Source organism: Lampris incognitus, chromosome 1 (genome assembly GCF_029633865.1).
Source record: "Lampris incognitus isolate fLamInc1 chromosome 1, fLamInc1.hap2, whole genome shotgun sequence".
NCBI classification, from domain to species: domain Eukaryota; kingdom Metazoa; phylum Chordata; class Actinopteri; order Lampriformes; family Lampridae; genus Lampris; species Lampris incognitus.
The window spans coordinates 130,738,018-130,759,077 of NC_079211.1; the positions used below are offsets into that span (position 1 = coordinate 130,738,018).

At 44.9% G+C, this 21,060-nt stretch overlaps 1 protein-coding gene across 8 annotated transcripts; it reads right to left on the minus strand.

The window, feature by feature from the left end:
• Positions 1–107: 107 nt before the first annotated feature.
• LOC130126733 (RNA-binding protein Musashi homolog 1) lies at positions 108–18,221 on the minus strand. Of its 8 annotated transcripts, none has more exons than XM_056296390.1 (14): positions 18,163–18,221; positions 17,698–17,738; positions 17,032–17,113; positions 16,796–16,880; positions 12,187–12,228; positions 10,745–10,837; positions 6,988–7,036; positions 6,238–6,320; positions 6,008–6,125; positions 3,991–4,071; positions 2,460–2,516; positions 1,486–1,548; positions 356–489; positions 108–149 (listed from the first exon to the last, which is right to left on the minus strand). In XM_056296390.1, exons 1-14 carry the CDS (start codon positions 18,219–18,221, stop codon positions 108–110), a joined length of 1,029 nt encoding a protein of 342 aa, XP_056152365.1. The 8 variants fall into 8 exon arrangements, with proteins under 8 accessions (XP_056152365.1, XP_056152359.1, XP_056152351.1 ...); XM_056296384.1 differs by having other exon boundaries at positions 356–510; XM_056296376.1 differs by having other exon boundaries at positions 356–510; positions 1,480–1,548.
• Positions 18,222–21,060: the final 2,839 nt, after the last annotated feature.

Here is a 21,060-nt window from a genome sequence, read left to right on the forward strand (position 1 = left end):
ATGACATAAAATCAACACACAATGATTCAGAGGTCTCTTACAGGCGGAGCAAGGCTGTCTACGTTACACCTCAAAAAGATGACTGATGAGAAAATCGACTTACTTGCTCAATGGTAACCATTGGTGAAAGCAGTGGCAATCAGAGGACCCTAAGGGGGCAAGCATATATCAATATTATCCCAGACGTCATTCACGTCATATTCAGGAAAAAAACTGTTATTAATATAAACTATAGTCAATTGAACGCTCTGAGGGAAGTGTAATGTTTCATGTTAATAGACACAGCCGAGGGCAAACCGCTCCTGACATGTGCAGGTACTGCCTTGATTCACAAGTGGTAAAGGTTCTGTCTCACCCCAAGACTATGACCGAACCCGGTGCTTGGCGCTGGGCTCGCTGCGCTGAGATAACTGCTGACAGCAGAGTCCTGATTGGCAGTTCCGTATAAATCTGCCATAGGCCCGGGGCTGCTGGTACCTAAGAACCCAGCTGAGCGAGATGGGGTGGAACCTGAAAACAAAACCAAGAACCAAGGCACAGTTTGAGAATTTTTTTGCATAACTGTTGCCAAAGTTAATAAGGAGGAAGTCTAAAAGTCAATTTTTGACAGGGCCAAGAGCTTCAGGGCGATCTAGCATTGCACCCATTCGAGGTGCATGTGTAGAGCGGCCCTCGTCTGGTGTGATTTTTGCAGTAACATGTAGTAGACACAAGATGGCGGATGGTTCACTGTCCCAAATAACATTCTGTTTGTCCATTTGAATAAACAGCCACCTCAAATAAGGTCTGTGATTGACACAAGGGGGAGCCACTGACCATTTCTTTTAGTTAAATGCAGTCTTTTGACAGCACACATATCAACTTTGAAGCAGTAATTTACTTACAACGAACTTATTCCTCACACGATGTTAACTGTCGAGAGTCAGACTGTAACCTGCCAGCGGTGGCCCAGCCCGCCAGCGAGTTCATCAACATTGCTCTGATGATTAAATACTGCTTCAAAATTCACAAGACAACATTTGCCTCCTAGAAACAAATTTAGCAGACGACTTAACGCAGTGTGAAAAACAGATCTCATTTGGGGAAATTTCGTTTATTCAAATGAGAAATCATAATGGGGATTTTGATGTGTGAATTATCTGCCATCTTGCAGCTAATTTTGTCCTAAAAGGTGATGACATGGCTGGACCATTCTTTTTTTCTGCCTTACCCTTAACCTGTACATAATGTACAAAACACAAAGACGGTCAGCAAATGAAAGCTCATACTGTCCACACACAGAACCTAAACATTGCTCAAAGCTGTGATATTAACCCTAGAAAATACTGTGGAGGCATGCTGGATTCATCATGTCGTGTCGAGGCCCAGGCTGAGATGGGACCCCGATATGAAGGCAGCCTCAGAACAAATAAATAGATAAATAAATAAACACAGATTGGATGCACAGCTTTGGCACGCCAGAAATGAGGAGTTTCACACATGTACCTCGAACTACTGCTGCTGCCGCCGCCGCTGCCGCCATTGGTCCATATGCTGTGAGAGGAATGGCTGAAAAGGGAGAGGAAAGCGAAGGTCAGGTTAGACACCTCAGTGTATGAATACACAACACTGCACACACACACGCACACACACACACAACATGAAGTCCCTCAACAGATCTCTATTAGAACAATTTTTTTAAATTTTTTGATTTTGATATAATACTCTATTGATTTAACCCATCCTATCTGTGTAGCTAGGAGCAGTGGGCAGCTGCCGTGCAGCACCCGGGGACCAACTCCAGTTCATCTTAACATGCCTTGGTCAAGGGCAAAGACAGGAGTACTAACCCTGCATGTCTATTTTCTTTTTTGATGGTGGGGGAAACCGGAGCACCCGGAGAAAACCCACCGCAGACACATGGAGAACATGCAAACTCCACACAGAGGACAACCTGGGTTGACCCCCAAGGTTGGACAACCCTGGGGTTTGAACCCAGGACCTTCTTGCTGTGAGGTGACAGCCACTAACCACTGCACCACCGTGCTGCCAATTCTTAATTAGAAAACAAGAATTAGAAAGCAAAAGCAGATTCCTGGCAATTGAATTTGACACGGCGGTAGATGCCAGCCCTGAGTCCTCCCCTGCATAAACAACATTTGGTTTAACAATTGCATTTCTTATTTATCTTTTATGCATTTTTGTATTTTTCATTAATGATAGCTTCCTGAGATACTAGGGATCAAGTCAGTTGGAGACTCCCTTATAAGAAATAGTGAGACCACCGTCAAAAAAAAGACCCCGCCTCTGCATTGTACACAAAACCATACAGGACTGACAAAGACAAACATGCAAACCAACGACTACTGCGGCCACAGTGGTGGTTTTATCAATCGACGAGGGTCGTCGGTGAGATAAGGCACTCGGTAACAGACTTGACAGCATGCTGCTTGTAAAGTCCAGAGGAGGGACTGACTGACCTGTCAGCTCGGGGGGGTGGGGTGATGTCAGAAGGGGGGTCCTCTCTAAGTGGAATTCTAGAACAGAAACATCAGAGTGCTGTTGAGTAACACTTAACACTAACACCACTGCCGACGCACACGTGCACACACACACACACACACACACACACACACACACACGCGCGCACACACACACAGGAGGAGGAGGTATGGGGGAGAGGGGAGAGGAGATGGTGTTACATAAGTGCACAAGGGATTCAGCATTGCAAGACAAGAAGGTTTGTTTGTTTGTTTGTTTGTTTGTTTGTTTGTTTGTTTGTTTGTTTTAGGTGGAGCAACATTACACGGTCAACACTTCAGTGTCGACCGAGCTTTGGGAGACTAATCAGAGTACTGCGACCAGTGATGTCAACGACATGTCCTGTCACTGTGCCAGCCATAGGAGTGAGGAGGAGGTGAAATCCAACGTAGCCATTAAAGGTGTGAACGAAATCTAATATTCATTGCTCGACATTTACAATACACAGAAAGTTCAACCATTTTAGGTCGTCCGGGTAGCGTAGCGGTCGATACTGTTGCCTACCAACACGGGGATCGCTGGTTCGAATCCCTGTGTTACCTCTGGCTTGGTCGGGCGTCCCTACAGCCGGATGTGGGTATGAGTCCTGGTTGCTACACTAGCGCCTCCTCTGGTCGGTCAGGGCGCCTGTTTGGGCGGGGGACTGGGAGGAATAGCATGATCCTCCCACGCGCTACGTCTCCCTGGCGAAACTCCTCACTGTCAAGTGAAAAGAAGCAGCTGGTGACTCCACATGTATTGGAGGAGACATGTGGTAGTCTGCAGCCCTCCCCGGATCAGCAGAGGGGGTGGAGCATCGACCGGGATGGCTCAGAAGAGTGGGGTAATTGACTGGATTCAATTGGGAAGAAAAAAGGAGCAAAAAAAGAAAAGAAAGTTCAACCATTCTAAATACGAACGACATTAACAGTGATCAACTGTGAGCTTACTTGGAAGGGTAGGCATTGCATTTGCTTTTTCATTTGGTGGCTTTCGGGGGGAAAAAACAACAAAAACACATACAAATGGCTAATTCCCCAGACATCCTTTGTACACTTAAGTAAAAATACAGCCCCTGTCAATGCACGCACACTCACATGCAAACACAGTTATATGCACAAGCTAAGCAGAAACAACTCCACTCCTTGATATTTACAAGCAGCCAGTGACGCTCAGAGTGCTTCATGTGCTTCCCTGGAAACATGTTTGTATTTGTGACAGTGTGTTTGCTGTCAGTCAGACATACAACCTGCATTACCTAGTGTGTCCACAGTATATAGTTGGAAAAAAATATATATCAAAGGTAAGCGCTTCCACACACGTAATGCTATTATCACATGAGCCCATTTAGGTCAAAATGTTTATCTGGGTAGTAAAAAAAAACAAAACACTTATTTGGGAGAATATTACAGAAAACTATCAACAATCATTTCTAACTTTTCTTTTCAGGGGTCAGACTAATTTCAGGAGCAGAGGGTGAAGGGCGATTACCAGGAAACTGGTAGGTGTATCCAGGGGTGATACCAGCATAGCTCCGACTGGTGTAGGTGGTGGTCTGAAACCCTGGATAACCTGTGGGGACAAAGTTGTAGCTGGAGTCAGAATACACTGCAGTCGCTGTCATATGGTTACTTTGCAGAAACTTGTCTCTGTGGTACTCAATACACACACACACACACACACACACACACACACACACAGGGCTGCAGACCACCACATGCTTCCCCCGATATATGTGGAGTCGCCAGCTGCTTCTTTTCACCTGACAGTGAGGCGTTTCGCCAGGGGGGCGTAGCACGTGGGAGGATCACGCTATTCCCCCCAGTTCCCCCTCCCCTCTGAACAGGCGCCCTGACTGACCAGAGGAGGCGCTAGTGCGGCGACCAGGACACATACTCACATCCGGCTTCCCACCTGCAGACACAGCCAGTTGTGTCTGTAGGGATGCCCGACCAAGCCGGAGGTAACACGGGGATTCAAACCGGCAATCCCCATGTTGGTAGGCAACAGAATAGACTGCTACGCTACCCAGACACCCCGGAATTAATTTGTTTATGTCAGAAATTCAGTTGTCGAATGTCGATACAAGAAATTGGATTGCATCTAGTCAAAAAGGCCACCTGTTTATACAGGAAACTTAACTGATGATATCAGGAAATCGTCTGTTGATATGTGAAATCAAATATGACCTCAATAACATGCAAACTGCTGATTATCGGAAATTGCAGAAATCAAAATTTGGAGTTTAATTCTCGATATCAAAAACTGAATTTCTGATATCAACAACTGACATTTCACCAACATCAAACTGAATTATAACTAACTGTAATTCAATTTCTGATACCAAAAATGAATATTTTAGCTAGTGAAAATTCAATTTGTGATACCCCTCCCCCCAAATAAAAGATTAACTCTTGCCATATTGCTGTGACAAACATAGGCTTCAGAATATTTGCAGCTTTAGTGACCATATATAATCCTGATCTGCAACAAGTTTGTTAATAAATGTTCATTACTAATACGGGGGAACGGCTGTATTGGTGTAGATTACACAAGACGGTGCTGTCCCCTACTTGTGATATATATACTGTCAGTGATGTTTAGGTGGGTGATATGTCTACACCTGCAGCCCGAAGAGTTTCTCAAAGGTAAGACTGGGACTTTACTCTGTCTTCCCTTGTCTTTATTTCTTTGAAATCATATCTGACCATTTTCCTTGTCCTACACTCTCTGTGGTGGATGTTCTGCAGGCAAGGTAACTGGTTAGCATGCCATAAAGCAACCAGTTACCTAAAGAGCACCGTGGGATATTAATTCATGGGGAATGGGGGGGGGGGTGTTAGTTTTCAAAACATAAAAAAAGGTTCATGCTTTTGTTTTGCTTGGTGAGGGGCTCATATTCTACAGCATTTTCAGCCAGCCCACCCAAAAGCGTCGTACTACTAAACGCTGTGAATATCAGACTGAACAGTAGGTGGCAGCATTGTAAAGATAAAGCACGGTCTTGATACAGAAGCCTTAACTGAGGAAAATGTGTTTCTCCTCACCCTACAGTTAAGGATGTTGAGGAAATGTTTAAAACAAACACAATTTCTCACGTGTGATCTGAGATAACATGTTATTCTTAATTTCGTAAACGTTTTGTCACATTAAACAACTATCTGTCACGGAGTGAACCAATAATGAGTCTGACCAGTCTCTCGGGTTACAGGGACTCTCCACTTTGCGTGAACTTAAAAATGATAACCTATCCGTTATCATTTTGTAAGGCGGCCAATTCCGCAGGCCGGGGTCCAGATAACTGAGGATATATTACATGATGGAGAGCAGACTAATGTGTTGTCACCTCGTAGGCCTTGTTTAAATGGCCATCTGTCTCAGCATGGGGCAGAGCATGACCTTTACAGCAGCCCGGGCCTTGGTCCAGGAATAGTTTTCATCAGGTACAGGTGGGAGAAACCATTAACGTAGCACCACATCTTTGCTGTCCTGATCAATATAAGCTTACCCAGCATACCAATGCCCAGCATGAAGGCATCCATTCCATAGGGCATCACCCGAGAGCGCCCCCTGGCTGAGCCTGTGGGGGACATTACCTCCTTAGGCTGAGCCTTCTTACACTCCACCTGTGAAAGACATGGATGTTCAAACACCACAGTTTTGCTGATGACCGGTACGCCATTAAAAAAAAATTGATACGGGGGAAATATCTCAATCAAAACAAGCTGGAAATCTCACCATTTTGTTGTTGATCTCATGGAAGTGGATCTCACAGACCTTTTCCACCACATCCTCGTTCTCAAACGTGACAAAGCCAAACCCTGGTGAGAAAAACATACAACATACAATGCACAATGTGAGGACAATGTTCAGGGATTTATGAGTTAAAAATTTTTCAGACAATGCTGAATTTATCATAGACTTCATTTTCCGTGCAACTCCCTCAATACCACAGTAGCCTTTGTGTGCTGAAGCACTTGAAAAAGTCCCCAGTAATCTGTACTGTAATAGGCTCTTAGCATATTTGCCCCCCCTTTCCCCCCCACTCGATGCTACAATTCACCACCACCCTTGCCGCCCCCCCCCCACTCCTTGCCAGAAGGCCCAGGCAAAGCTGGTAGGCTGTCATAATCGATCAGTCCCAGGGTGGAGAGGAGGTGCTTAAGGAGGCTTTATCCTGATCCCGATTAACGGACTGGCTAATTAGCCTAGCCTCATTCGTCTCCTCTAGCTCAGCCCACAGGAAAAGAGGCCCCAGGGTGGTGGTGTTGGTGGTATTGGGGTGGGGGTAGGGGATCGATAAGGAACCAGGCAGGAAGGATGGGAGGAAGAGTAGTGTGTGTGTGTGTGTGTGTGTGTGTGTGTGTGTGTGTGTGTGTGTGTGTGTGTGTGCGCGTGTGGGGTGCACAGAGTTAGTAAGAGGCAAGAGTTGGGGCAAATGAACGAAGCACTAGATAAAGCCAGCTAGAGAGTCCCTCAGTCTCTCACCTCTGTGTCTGTTGGTGGTCTTGTCGAACATGAGCATGGCATCGTCGACCTGCGGATGAGAAAAAACACAGTTTTACATCTCTCTCTCTCTCGCCACACGCCATATTGCCTGACCTCACCCCTTCTCAAGTTCTGCAGGGGAGACTCAGCAACAGATGGACCGACCAAAGTGGTGGGGAGGGGGGTTCAAGATGAGGGCGGGGTCGAGGGAGACAGTTGGACAGAGGCTTAAAGTCACCAAAATTATTAAGGAACGCACAAAAAGATTTCCGTGTGCGTCGCGCAAAAAATGCCTGAAATGTAAAAAGTTGAAGGCCACATTAAACTGCCTGGTCACAAACCCTTTCACACAGAAAGCCCATAATCCCCCCGTTTTTTTTTCCCCCTGCCATCCGAAGCTTGACATTCCCATGGCAACTGTACAAAAAGTTCTTTTACAAGAGCCTGAGCCAACATCAAATATTGTTTATGAATGGTGGGAGAGATCCAGAGACAAAGAAGGACACACAGAAAGAGAGAGCACGAGAGAGGGGGAGAGAGAGGGAGAGGGGGGAGAGAGCGAGACACGAGAGTAACGCTGACAAAAGTGGACAGTCATGGATGCGAAAGGTGAGTCCTGCAGGCAGGTGGGGACTTGATGAGTGGAGGGCTGATAGAGGGAGGAATAGTGACAGGTGGCGATATAGTGAACCAGAACACAGTGAGACAGAGAGAAGTGGAAGAGAGAGAGAGAGCAAGCGAGCAAGAGAGAGAGAGAGGAGTGGTAGGGGAAGGAGGTGGACTCCACAACAGAATAGGGCAAAGTGGAGAGCGAGGAGAGTGGAGAGACAAAGGAGGAGGGAGAGGGAGAACAAAGAGGCACGGAGGCTTTGTTTGTCGGCACAGTCAGCCATAATTCCTTCTCTTCTTCTCCCTTTGACCTCTTCCTCCGGCCCTGCCTCCCTTTACAGAGCAGAGACACAGGTGTCCGTTCTGCACACACCCGTACTTTCTCGTGTAAAAGTTGACCCGCTCTTTTCTTTTACCTTTCCTCCCTTTATCTCTTTTTTCTTTTCTTTTCTTTTCTTTTTTCTTCTCTCTTTCTTTCTCTCTTTCTCTCTCACACACACACACACAAACATGCACGTATTTATGCACCATACATAGGGTAGAATATGCACACACAGCACACACAGGTCCAAATAAACATTTGGTAAGTCAATCTCTGATCTATAATAAGTTTATTGGCAGCCAGAATGGACACAGTCTGCACGGCCAGTTTTCCCGCGGCACACATTAACATACCCACGCACAGCTACGATTCTGCTAGTAGTTGCAAACAGTGTGTGTGTGCGCACGCGTGTGTGCGTGTGTATGCGTGCCCCCCATGAGCAGTTTGCCAACAGAAAGGTCAAGGGTGAGGGAGGAGTGCGTCTGGCACTGTGAAAAGGGACCTGTTGGTTTGAGGCCTCTCGAATCACTGACTCCTTCCCCCTTGACATTTGCCAATCACCCCCAAGACTCCTGGCAAGGCAACCCTCTGCCTTATTATTGATGGACACAATGCATTGTATATTTTCACAATTCATTTCCGACATTAGGATGACACTGTTATCCAGAGCTACTCACAGTGACTGATTATAAAGTCTTGTATCCTCAACAACACAAGGAACACAGCCCATAGTAAGCGGGGGGAGGTTCAGAGACAATACTCTGAATTGCTACTGATTCGGAGAGCCACCGTTCAGATTCATGCAGAAAGGCTAAAAACTTGTTAGGACAAGAGAAAAAAAAACTCTCACATGTGTCTCAAATTTACAGTCACGCTGTGAGAGGAAATGAAATGCAGGCAGATGCAATTAAAACAGCACAACAATGTGAACAGTAACAGTTGTACTTCTCAGCGAGATAATTGCGGGTTAATGCTGAGCATTTCTAATGGTGTGCTGCCGGATAATATTCCCCCTTATCCGTTTTTCCACTTCTCATCTTCACTGTTATTCTCTTCCCATCCCTCTCTCCACCCCTATATCCCCACCAGGACGGGACACAAAAGGTCCAGTGAGGCAGTCTAATCAGGAACTTCCATGGATGGCTGGAGCCTGCATTTCACCCTCCATTCTCTCTCTCTCTCTCTCTCTCTCTCTCTCTCTCTCTCTCTCTCTCTCTCTCTCTCTCTCTCTCTCTCCCTCTCTCCCTCCCTCCCTCTCCCTCTCCCTCTCCCTCTCCCTCTCCCTCTCCCTCTCCAAAATTCATCCACATTCATATCTGCAAGAGGAGCTCGTAGACAGTCGGGGGGGCTTAATGGGCATTAATGACAAAGTGACGCCCTGTGGGAAAGTTGACCGCTGATTAAAAAATGTTCCAATATTTGACTTTCAAAGGTTTCAAGAGTCTGCCATGTGGACCCTCCACCTGGAACTTGTTAAAAAGAAAAAGTTTGATAGCATAGCTCTTTATCAACGGTCGATCACTAAGGGGTCCACATTATATTAGGTCCACCAAAGCATCCCTCTTTCCCTAATTTGAACCAATCACCGGAGGAAATTTCTCCTGGTGGTTGCTGAAAGACACATTTAAGAGATGAGTTTGAGTAATACAGAGCGCGCCAGCATGCAAACAGCTAACTTTTGTTTAAGCTAACAAAATATTTATCTAGCTTTGTACAACGGCATAATGGTCCCAGCAAATCCCCCACAACCCACCTTCACCCAATTTCCCCCTCTTACGCCTCCACCGCCCTTCCCTCTCTCTCTCTTTTCCCCTCTCTCGTTCTCTCTCTCTTTCTCTGGGGCCCTCCCTCTCTCGTCAGTGCCTTTGTCAGCCCATCATCTATTCTCTGCCCTCATGCCTTTCTGAGTCTTCAGTGGGGAGACTCAAAACTTGGGTGAACTATATGTGGATGGATGTTTCAAACGAAATCACACATGCCAGTTAAAAAGAAAACCACCTTAACTGAGTAAATTTAAGACATTGTTTTTCATTTTCTGTTGTTGTTGTTGATGTTGTTTTTGACCGTTTGTATTTTGGTATTATTTTACCCAACTCTTGAGTTGACCAGCCCCTTCCACCCACTCACACACACCCACCCACCCACCCACACACATACACACACACACACACACACACACACACCCATACCCCCCTCACCCTCCACAACTCTCCTCCTTCAACACAAAACCCCTTACCCGCTGAATTACTTAGGGACAATGGGAAAGCCAGGTCACCACGGTAACGGGCAGGGAGGGGGTTGGGGGTAGGAGCAGCTGTTACATCAGATTAATTCAGATTCTGATAATCCCTCCTCCTTCCTCACCATCACCACACACTAACTAGAAAACTTTTCTCCCCCCCCGGTCTCCAAGTTTGCCTGCTGCTCCAGCTCCATACCTCCTCGAGCCTCGCTTCTTTTCTTTCTTTTTTTTTTAGGCACGCCCCCCCACCCCCACTCCCTTACCCTCTTCACCCCTATTCTTCCCCTTCTTTATCGTCTTCCTCCATGCAACTACTTCACCTCTGCATAGTCAATCAGCTGCATGTGAAATCGCTCTCTCTCCAAGTAAGACTTCATTTGGAATAAGCACAAGATGAAATGAACATATTCCTGTTGATTTCTATTATCACTTGGCGGATAGAGCGACTGCAATTCTGACTAGTGATGTCAGATACTTTCCCTTCGACTTGCTCACCCAACGTTACACACCGCCAACGGACGTCCCTGCAGCTATATCAGCATCCTGAACTTCTCTTTATTTCCAGAACCAGTATTTTTATTTACCTTTCCAAACTGGTCAAAGTACTGCTTGACGTCCTCTATGGTTGTGTTGACGGACAGGCCTCCCACAAAGATCTTCTTGGTCCGAGTCACTAACTGTAAGAAAATGGAATGAGCTTATGAAAAAAATGGCATTTGAAAGTGTTTTCGACACAATATTCTGTCAGCTATTAATCTCCGTTGTTTGTTGTGAAATAGTTGTTGGTTTTTTGTTTTTTTTAGCAAGTAGCACTTTTATAATGCTATGGCCCAACAGAATTCTTATTTTACCAACTTAGTACTTACTGTATGTTACCATTTCAGGAGAGCCATGCTGAAACTTTGCATTAGGAAGTTGGTAATGATATTATTGTAGGGAAACACCTTTTTTAGGATTGAGTCACTGTGTGTTTTTGCTTTGTGTTTGTTTGCATAGAGGGAGAGATGAGACGGGGGGGGGGTCTAAGAGAAACAAAGGTTGTGAATGAGATACAAACCTATCACATGACAATTGCATAGTAAGAGCCTCAGGCCGCACCATCGCAACAGCAGATGGCTTCCTTTTACTATGTACCCTTAACGTTAGGTTGTTTAAGCCATCGGTTTCTTCAGAGGAACAGCGGAATTCAAGCAACGGTACCTGTCACTCATTATGTTGCCATTATAAAATGACACATTCTCACTTTAGACTTCCTTCATTCTGTGTGCACATTTAAAAGTCAAGATGGTTAACATTAGGGCTGGGCAATAACTGAGAAAATCAAATATCACAATATTTTTGACTGAATTTCTCGATATTGATAATGTGATGACACTTTGGGAATGAATATTGATGCTTTCATAAGATATTTACACGCAAGAAAATGTTGAGAAATGATCATTAGTTATATGGATATGAGGACCAAGCAGGTAGAGACTGTCATTGTTCATTTCATTCAGCTAAAACAGTCCAAAAAGTTCAGAAAATTGTATTACTTTACTGTGATGCAGCTTTAAGAACAGGGAATGAAAAAAATGATTCCTATGATATTACGATAAAGAAAATCCTAGATGATATCTAGTCTCACGTCGTGATGTTGATATGATATCAGTATATTGCCCAGCTCTAGTTAACATCACCATAGACTAACAGAAATACAAGGCAGATTTTTTTCCACCCTATATCTAGAGATATGTGTTATGCATGGATATCTAGCAGGATTTTCAGATTTATGCACACAGCTTATGTATTTCTCCTTTTTCTTTCTAATCTTATCTTTTCTTCACTCATCTCTGCATCTACTTGTACATCTATTAAGTTGTGTGAGTTTGTGTTCACACATGGTCACATAACCGTACGGTGATGTCAGCAGCAGTCATGTTCATCAGATTACAAGGCATTAGCCAAGACAGAATGTGAAATGCTAAACAGAGACACAGACTGACCTGCTCTCAGCAACACCGGCAGAACTGAGATCGACACTCACCTTGGGCTGAGCTCGACGAGGGAAGGCAACTTTCGGGTCGATCTAAAGGGGAAAATTACAAAGATAGAGAAGGCCGTTTAGGGACGCGTTGTGATTGGGGTGAACAACCCACCTCGCATCTTGCCATTGGTGTACTTTGAAATCACATCTCATTACATATTTGATTCTTTGACAGCTCTGCAATGGAGGTGTAATAAATACCACAGTGCCATACTGCGTTTGGGTAGCACCGTGAATTTGCCACCCCTTTGTCATAGCAGGGATATCAAAGACCCTCCCCAGAATGGAGCGCTGGAGAATATGATGACAGAAAATATCTCAGCATACAGCAACATCTATCAAACAGACCACCGGACATATGTAACCGTTCAGAAAAATATGAAGTTGATATTTAACATAATTCTCTCAAATCAACACATGCTATGATCAGAGACCGAGAACCCCAGCGTCAGCATACTTCCTGGGTCATACATGTCCTTATCGTAAGCCGCCTCAGACACGAGGCCAGCAAGCAGGGGTCTCAAACTGAAAAATCCTTGAACCTTTTGGCATCCGTTGTCTTTTAATTGTGCACGTGCGTGTGTGTGTGCGCGCGCACATGTGTGTGTGTGTGTGTGTGCGCATGACTGTATGTATCCATCTGAAAATGTGTACTGTATATCTGTGCAAGTGCATGAGTTTGCACTTCTGAGGTTGTGGATTAAGTACGCTGGGCGTCCAGCATGTGTGCACATGCTCTTGTGTCTGTGCCTTTGCTCGCGCACATGTGCGCAGGTGCACACAGGTGTACAGAGGTGCCCCTGCTACCTGACCCTCATCACTAAAACATGACATGTGATCTCCTGGAATCTCACACAGTCACTGCAATCACAAACATATCTCACTTCTGCAAGGAAAGGCAGAGAGAAAGGGACAATGTGGCAATGAAGGGGTGGGGTGCGGGTGGGGAGGGCAGAACATGGAATGAAAGAGAGACTAGGACGGAGGACTGCAGACGGGACAGAGGAAAGAGATCTGTCAATCACACACACTGACATCGGATCAGCCTCATTTTGTTTGTTTGTGTTTGTTTGTTTTTGCCTCCCTCAGCTCTTCCCATAAATGACGACGTTGATTTGGTCCGATGGACCCTTGGTCAAGCAACACGGTCACTTTACATTTTTCACTCTGCGTTTTTGGTAGCTGTCTTGATAACTGACACGATGCAACAACTACGCAAAATAGTTACGCAACCTGATGAACAATGTGGCCAAACACACAGCATTCATATGTGGTACAGTCACTGAGGTTAAAATTTGACGGAAAACCACACCATGCCATGGAGATGCAATCATAGACAGGCTACAGAATTGAAATTTGAAAACCTCTATATTAGTCTATGCTGGTCTAATAGAGCTAGAGAACAAACTAGACTACTCCACACTGTACTGCTGTTAAACTGAGAGATGGTGAGACAGTACAGTGCTAAGATTAGTCCGTAACCATTAGAGGGTAAAGTTGAACTACAGTACAGTAGAGAGCTAGAGCCTCTATGGTAAACCGCATGCGTTTACCAGAGTAGGGTACAGTGTTGTTCTACTTGAATAAGAGTTTACATCACTGCAGGTTGTCTAAAGAGCAGAGTGAGAAGACTAAGCTAGACTGGAGAATCAGATGCAGAGTCTACTGTTTAGTTTCTATGGTCGCTAGACTACTCTGATAGTCACCTCCGGTCACCAACCCTCCTGATGTCCAACACTCCTGTGCACATTCAAAAACAAACAAACAGACACACACACAAACAAACAAAATCAACATACAGCAGCACACAACCGTGGGGAGGAAATTGTGGACATTAAACAGATAAAGTATTGTGTTGGTCAAAAAGAGCAAATTGTGTGAATCCTAAAGGTGAACATCAGCTTCCTTCCACATTACATTAAAGATCCATGAGCAAGAAAGCAGATTATGTAAAGTGTTTCTGAGATACCTAAAGTGCTATTTTAAGGAGAGGCAACGACTGAGGCCCAGGTCCACTTTGCTCCGTCTAAGGTAACGGAGAAGCTGAACTTAATACCAAAAGGGGTTTATCAAATCAGGACAATCCCCTTTGACCACTTACAACCAAGCTAGGCAACAGTTGGCAGACTGCGGTGCCTGCAACAGCTTTAGCTAGCACCACACTTATTCCCGCACACTGATTGGGCCGGACGGAGGCCCTCTCTCATGTATCTTATGTATGACTCAGAAGAACAACCCAACCTTGTTTCCTCCAATCCTATTAGCTCTGAGCACCATACTAATCACAGATAGGGTTATCCTTCCTACCATTCCTCCCTCTGCCCTCTCAGGTCAGCGCGATGGCGACTGACAGGTAAGGGTTAACAGTGAAAAACCTGACTGATGTCACTGCGCATTATGCAACTTGCATAGAACGGGGGGGGGCGATTGTGTGACTCTGTTGTAAAACTCTCTATGGAAAATCTCGAAACTAAAACGTTTGAATGGACACTCACATCTGTTTCGCGAACCTGCGGCTCGCATCGACCCTACCTCCCCACTAATTTTACAGATAGCAGGAAACGGAGGGTCTAGGATGTAGAGAGGGCACCCCGAGGGGTAGCTAACAGACCGGCAGTTACATAAATCATGGAGACTTGCCTTCCTTACTCTCAGCCAGAAAACATTTAAAGTACCTGTCCTACAAAATAATGCAGAATGGACGTTTTAATATATATCACCCTTGTGTAAAGAACGGGCCCCTTGGCCATTACTGTATTTGCCCTGCAGTCTCTGCGGCGGTGCAAAGCTCTCTTAATTCTCGTGTTGGAGCGGTTCAGTCAGTCACAGCATGGCACATTCTTTCTGTTGCCACTGGAGAACTTTTCTCTCCCCGCTCTAACAGGATAACCTGTCTGTGAGAGAGAGAGGGGGCAGGGAGTGCAGTCTAAAAGGCCTACTCTACTCACCATCCAACCCCTGTGGCTGATCACTGAGCCCTCTCCACACCAAACACACTCTCTCTATAAGGCTGCCACAGCCCCCACCACACCGCGGACACACCCAGCCGCCAGCCCACAAGAGGCCCCGCCGTGGCCGATGAGACCGCATGGACATACGGCACATACGGGATACACATACGGGGTGGTACATGCACGAGTGAAGAAAGTAGCGAAAAACGATAAAGCGTCATTGTAAGCCATCTCTCAACATGAGTAATCTTAATAAGTCATTGACTATGCCAGTGTGCGGCTGAATTGTCAGCTTTGTGACATCCACCATCTCTTAGAAATTAACCGTTGGCGCTGCTGTGATTTATGGCGTCCAAGGCATGATTGTAAATGATGTGCATTGTTGTCATCTCTTTGCTTTTGTGTCAGAGCCATTCTTCAAGAATGGAGGGGGGTATCACTATGGAAACACAAACCCCATGGTGAGTTAGTGGCGTCCAACCATGATGGCCCTACTTGTCATGGCTGTCGTGCCTGCAAGTGACACTGGCAGTAGGACACCAAGGAAACCGAATCTTCATCCGACCCCTCTTGTCACACACGATGTCCTTTGCAATAGTTCTGATTCGTCCAAAACGCAAATGTCTCATTTTAACGGACTCTGTTGTATGGCTCTTATTCAAATGACTCATTCTTCTTCTTCCTCTGGTCCACATGTAGTGTCTTCTTCAGCGCCTGCACTTGTCTTGAGACTTGAGAAGGTGTATAGCTCAGGCTACAAAAGGAAGAAAGAAGCGCCTCCACATATTTCAATACAGTGACTAAACCCACAGCCATTACTACTCCCACCAAGGAAAGGGGAACGCAGTAGTCCCTATGGTGACCGAAAGGCCACATTGTTCCCAGACCAGCCCACATTCATTACTGAAAAAAGACACACACTCACACTCTAAAACATTAAGTTTTAAACACATACATTGAATATACTGGAGCTAACAGAACACAGGTGCATTTCCCCACAAGCAAAGAGAAAACAATCTCGTACTGTCACACCCATTTTTAGTTCAGTTTATCACCAAGGTGTTCATATGCAACCTACGATCAAGGCGTGGATAACTGAAATCTGTTTATTGAGCATTGGGGGGTGCTTTTACACCTCGGTGGGTTTCCGGTTACAAACGTCCTACTGTTGTCTCTGCAGAAAAGTATTTTTTATTTTTAGGTCACATCTTCCCTCGGGACAAATAACCCCGCATGAAATCAGGAAAGAAAGTTTGAGTTCACTTTTCATAGGGGCTGAATCAAAGATTGGCCAGTGAGCAAAACCCTATCCGGGTGTCTCTGTTTCGAAGGGAACTGATACCAGGGAACATTTTCTTGCCTTTTTGCTGCAAAGCAAAGCACCCGAGATACTATTTTCCCCCTCTGTCTTTACTGTCGTCTATTGGCGGATATCTAGTCCTGAGCATTGAGAAAACCAATGGGATGGACTTAATCATGTAACACGGGTACATCTGAGTAGTACTGTCAGGTGTACCAGAGGGCCAATATGGAGAAATATCATACTTATCTAATGATCTAATGGGTTACTAGAAAGAGAAATAACTTATCAAATAGCATTCTTGAATACTGAACATTGGGACTTGGATGGTGGTGGGGAGAAAATACAGAGGACTCACTGTTTTTGAATCCAGCTCGTGCCTGGTTTGGGCCAAAACTTTATCCACACCAGCCTGGTCAACAAAGGTGACAAATCCAAAGCCCCTGCAAAAACACCAGAGGAGGGCTTTAATGAAACAGAAAGTGACACACAATGACATGATATGAGCAGTGTGGGTGTGTATTGGTAGCGTCAGATAAACTTTCAGCTATCCGGCTGAGAAGCTGGCCCCAGAGGGGTGCACCGCTCCCTCACCTCGAACGCTTGGTAACTGGATCCCGCATCACCATACACTCCTTCACCTCGCCATACTTGCAGAAGTACTCTTTCAACCCCTCTGGAGGAAAAACAAAAACAAACAAAGGGTGATGCATTATGGTCATTCATTTTCTTTTCTGGGAATTACACGATTATAGATCATAGAACAGTAGCTAAGCAAAAACTTTCAACTTATTGTTGCCAAAAAAAAAAAAATCTAGCATGCTGCTTTGTTACACAAGGCCAAACTGTTTTGCCCAGCCATTGCTGATTTAGTTGAAAGTGACAGCTTAACTCAGATTTCAATGTAAGGAGGAAACGATAAGCCGAAAAGATAAGACACATTAACTTTATCAAATCTTTGCAACCTGATTTTCTTTCATTCATTCTTTCTCTTTTCTTTTTTTTTTTAAATCAAAGTCTGTTTACTGGAATCTTTACTCCATCCTGCCTAAACAGCATCCACTTATAAGCCAGTGGTGAATGGGTACTTTGATTTTGGAACAGGTTACTCATTGAGAGAAGAACCAGTAAACAAAACATACGAGTACATGCCAGCAAACTTGCAGTTAGAAATACAACTGTTTAATAAGACTTTTCATTGGTTCTGTGCAAAAGGTTGAAGCAGTGTTGTTACGAGAACTAGAGTTGGAAAAAGTTTACCTTGTGTTGTCTGCCAGCTCAGTCCACCTATGAACATTTTACTGTTGGGGGGGGGGGAAGACATAGCGAAAAACATTCATTTACATATTTACACAGCTTCAGTTTCAGTGGCTTCATTGCTGTCGTCTTTTCACAGTCACCATCAGCGTTACCTATTACTTGCAGAACAAAACGCACTTTTCTACATTTAAAGACATTTCTACAACGTTTTCTCTTTAATTTTAAACACGACACTACGTATAAAAAAACCAGAAACAACGTTTTCACTCAGAAGAAGCAGAAGAAGAAGAAGACGAAGGTGTGCAGCCGCGATAAAGAAATAAAAAGAAAGTGCATGCAAGCCTGGCTGCAGACTAATTGTCGCTCTCACAAATCGCCAGTTTGTTTCTGAGGGGTAACCCGAAAAAATAGGCGACTAGATTAAAAAGATACAAAAAAAAAGAAAAGAAAGAAAAAAGTTTTTACCAGGGGTCGTGAGGGGAGTCCGTGGAGGACAGGCTGCTCTGGCTCCCTTCCGTCTCCATTCCGCGCCCGTATGCTTGAGCTCCGACCGCGCCGACTGGGGAAGCGCACAGAGAGGAGTGATTGGGGGGGTGGGGGGTGGATGGAGGGGTGGCCCGGGGTAAAAGAGGGGAGTAGCAGATGCAGATAGACTCAAGAAGGCGTTGAGCTAGACTCCACCTCTTCTTGTCTCATCCCCTCTTTCTTTGCTACAGTTGGCAACTTCCATCCGTCGTTTGCGCAGATAAACCTACTGCACGTAAACGTCTCGATTTGGGTGTTGTTGGGGTTTTTTGCACGTCTTTTACGCACGCAGTGATCCCAGCGTTCATTAGGACTTGCGTTCCCTAATCAACCCTCTCTATTACCACTTGACAATAATGCATACTTTCATATATAAATAGTTTATAAGTGGTAACTTATCGATCAACAGATCATTTAATGACGCATTTATTAATATGTTGTAAATAGGTAATAAGATGTTATAACGCATTAATAAAAAGACCTTTTTGGGTTGCCAGGTTGGGAACCCAAAGAGAGCGAGCGAGATAGACAGAGAGACAGATAGAGCGAGACAGACAGACAGACAGACAGACTGACCATCCTTTGACGTTCTCTCGGAAACCACGTGACCAGCAGGCCCTGCCAGTTGACATCCTCAATGAGTGGTGCATAAATAATAGTACGACTTAAAAATGACTGCAATGCATACGCAAAAGTTGTTTGTCACATAGTAATAACAGCAACTACAGTGACAGTGGTTAAGTTGGGTAGTGATTTGGTTTAGCGTTAAGTGGTGGCTAGTGGGGCTGCCATACAACAGTTTGGCTGGCTTCATCTAATCACTCTCATGGTTTCTGACAGAATGTCTGCTGAGACTCTCCCACATGGACTTTCAACCTGGCAACCCAAAAAGTATGTTTACTTATAACGTTAACACGTGTATAAATGAGGTATTAACCATTAATTAAGTATATAGTCACCACTTATAAACTCTTTATAAAGTTTGTCGTATTGTAAATTGCTATCCAGTTGTTTTTTTTAAATATAGAAATAAATAAATTCAAAATAAAGAAAAGCTGTAGCATGCTAACACTCCCTTTGGGGTATTTATTACAAAGTTTGTTAAGTAAAGTAACCATGTGAATCTGTTATAATTGCCTGTTATTCAAGTCAAGCCAAGCACTTGGTTATAATTTTCCAATTGTACCTGAACCTGTTTTCTATTTCTTCATTCTATTACCAACAAGCAAACTATCTTTAGGGCACACCTAAATCATTAACTGGGCTGGGTATTGAAGTTCTCATGTGCAAAGTGAATTTATTTCCTCAGAGAACTGATTCAATTTAATTAATATTTATGTTTACTGCCATGTACAATAGGCTTAGCATCAGTAACAATGTGTCTATCTGTCTTGATCATTTCCATACTGCAAACACACTCGTGCATTGTGGTGCTGCAAGAGCTTTGTGTATTGCACTCATTCATCGTTGGGTCTTAAGTATTTAATTAGTACCAAAGCCTGCTAAAGCTAATCTTCTCAACACTGACTCAACATGTGACCTGGTAACCAATGTAAGGCCTATCAATATTCAGCTTGAGCAGTTCAAACAGAGACAATGGTAGCTTTTTTTTTGGCTCAAAGGTGTGTGTAAAATGAGTGCTGGTGTAGCTACCCTGTACCCATGGTGGTTTGGGTGGGGTGTGGTGGAGTGGAGTGGGGCTAGGGTGGTGGCGGGAGGTTAGCAGACAGAGTGACTTTGCATAGCGTCCCATAAAAAAAAAAAGAAAAATCCTCGTGTGCACCGCTGCGTCGTTTAAGTTCGCTTTCTTATCAATTACTTGACGACTCGGAGCATTAACATGAGCAGAGAGTGTGTTCAGTCTCAGGATTTGTGAGCACGGCTGCCTGTTTGTTGTTGGACACGCCGTGTGGTGGTGTGATGTAGGCGCCCACAGTGTCCCGCCTCTCCATAGGCCTGCGCTCCTCTCTGCAGACGAAACAGACGAAGCTTGGAAAGTGGGACAGGGGCTATTTGGACAGGAATTAAGGGGTGTGTTAAATTTCTGCATGCATGATCAATGGGGTTGAATGGCGGGTAATGGGGGGAGCAGAGAGAGAGAGAGAGAGAGAGAGAGAGAGAGAGAGAGAGAGAGAGAGAGAGAGAGAGAGAGAGAGAGAGAGAGAGAGAGAGAGAGAGAGAGAGAGAGAGAGAGAGAGAGAGAGAGAGAGAGAGAGAGAGAGAGAGAGAGAGAGAGAGAGAGAGAGAGAGAGAGAGAGGAAGCAGGAGCACAGAAAAAGGGGCTGCCAGCAATGTCTCGCTAATGAGAGAGGGACAAGCTCGATTCTATCGCGGTACTAATCAACATTGCTTTGAATTCTTTAGAGCGCAAAAAAATGCAAGCACTTATGTGCGCTACATGTGGTCCTTTTTGATAAACCCAGCTTGTGCAGTTGTGCATTAGTCACGACAGTATCTACACAGTTTTAAATCCACACACTGCCCCCTGTCCCTTTTACCGAGGATTGTACTCTGAATGGTACAATGAGACTTAATTACAGGTCAGTGGTATGTCTCAGGGAGATAGAGGGAGCTCTGTTTCCTTTCCAAATACAGTACAATGCCATCTTCCCAGGGGTAGGGTGGAGTAACAAGAGCCCCACACAAAAAGGTGGTGATAGGCTGAACCTGCATGGTAAAAGGTGATCCAAAGCGAAGGAGAGCACGCAATGGAGTGGGTGGAGAGAGAGAGAGAGAGAGAGAGAGAGAGAGAGAGAGAGAGGGACAGAGAGAGAGAGTAAAGAAGGATTGTTTTAAATCTCAAAAGTTTTCTTCCACCCCCTCCATCCTTTCCAGTTT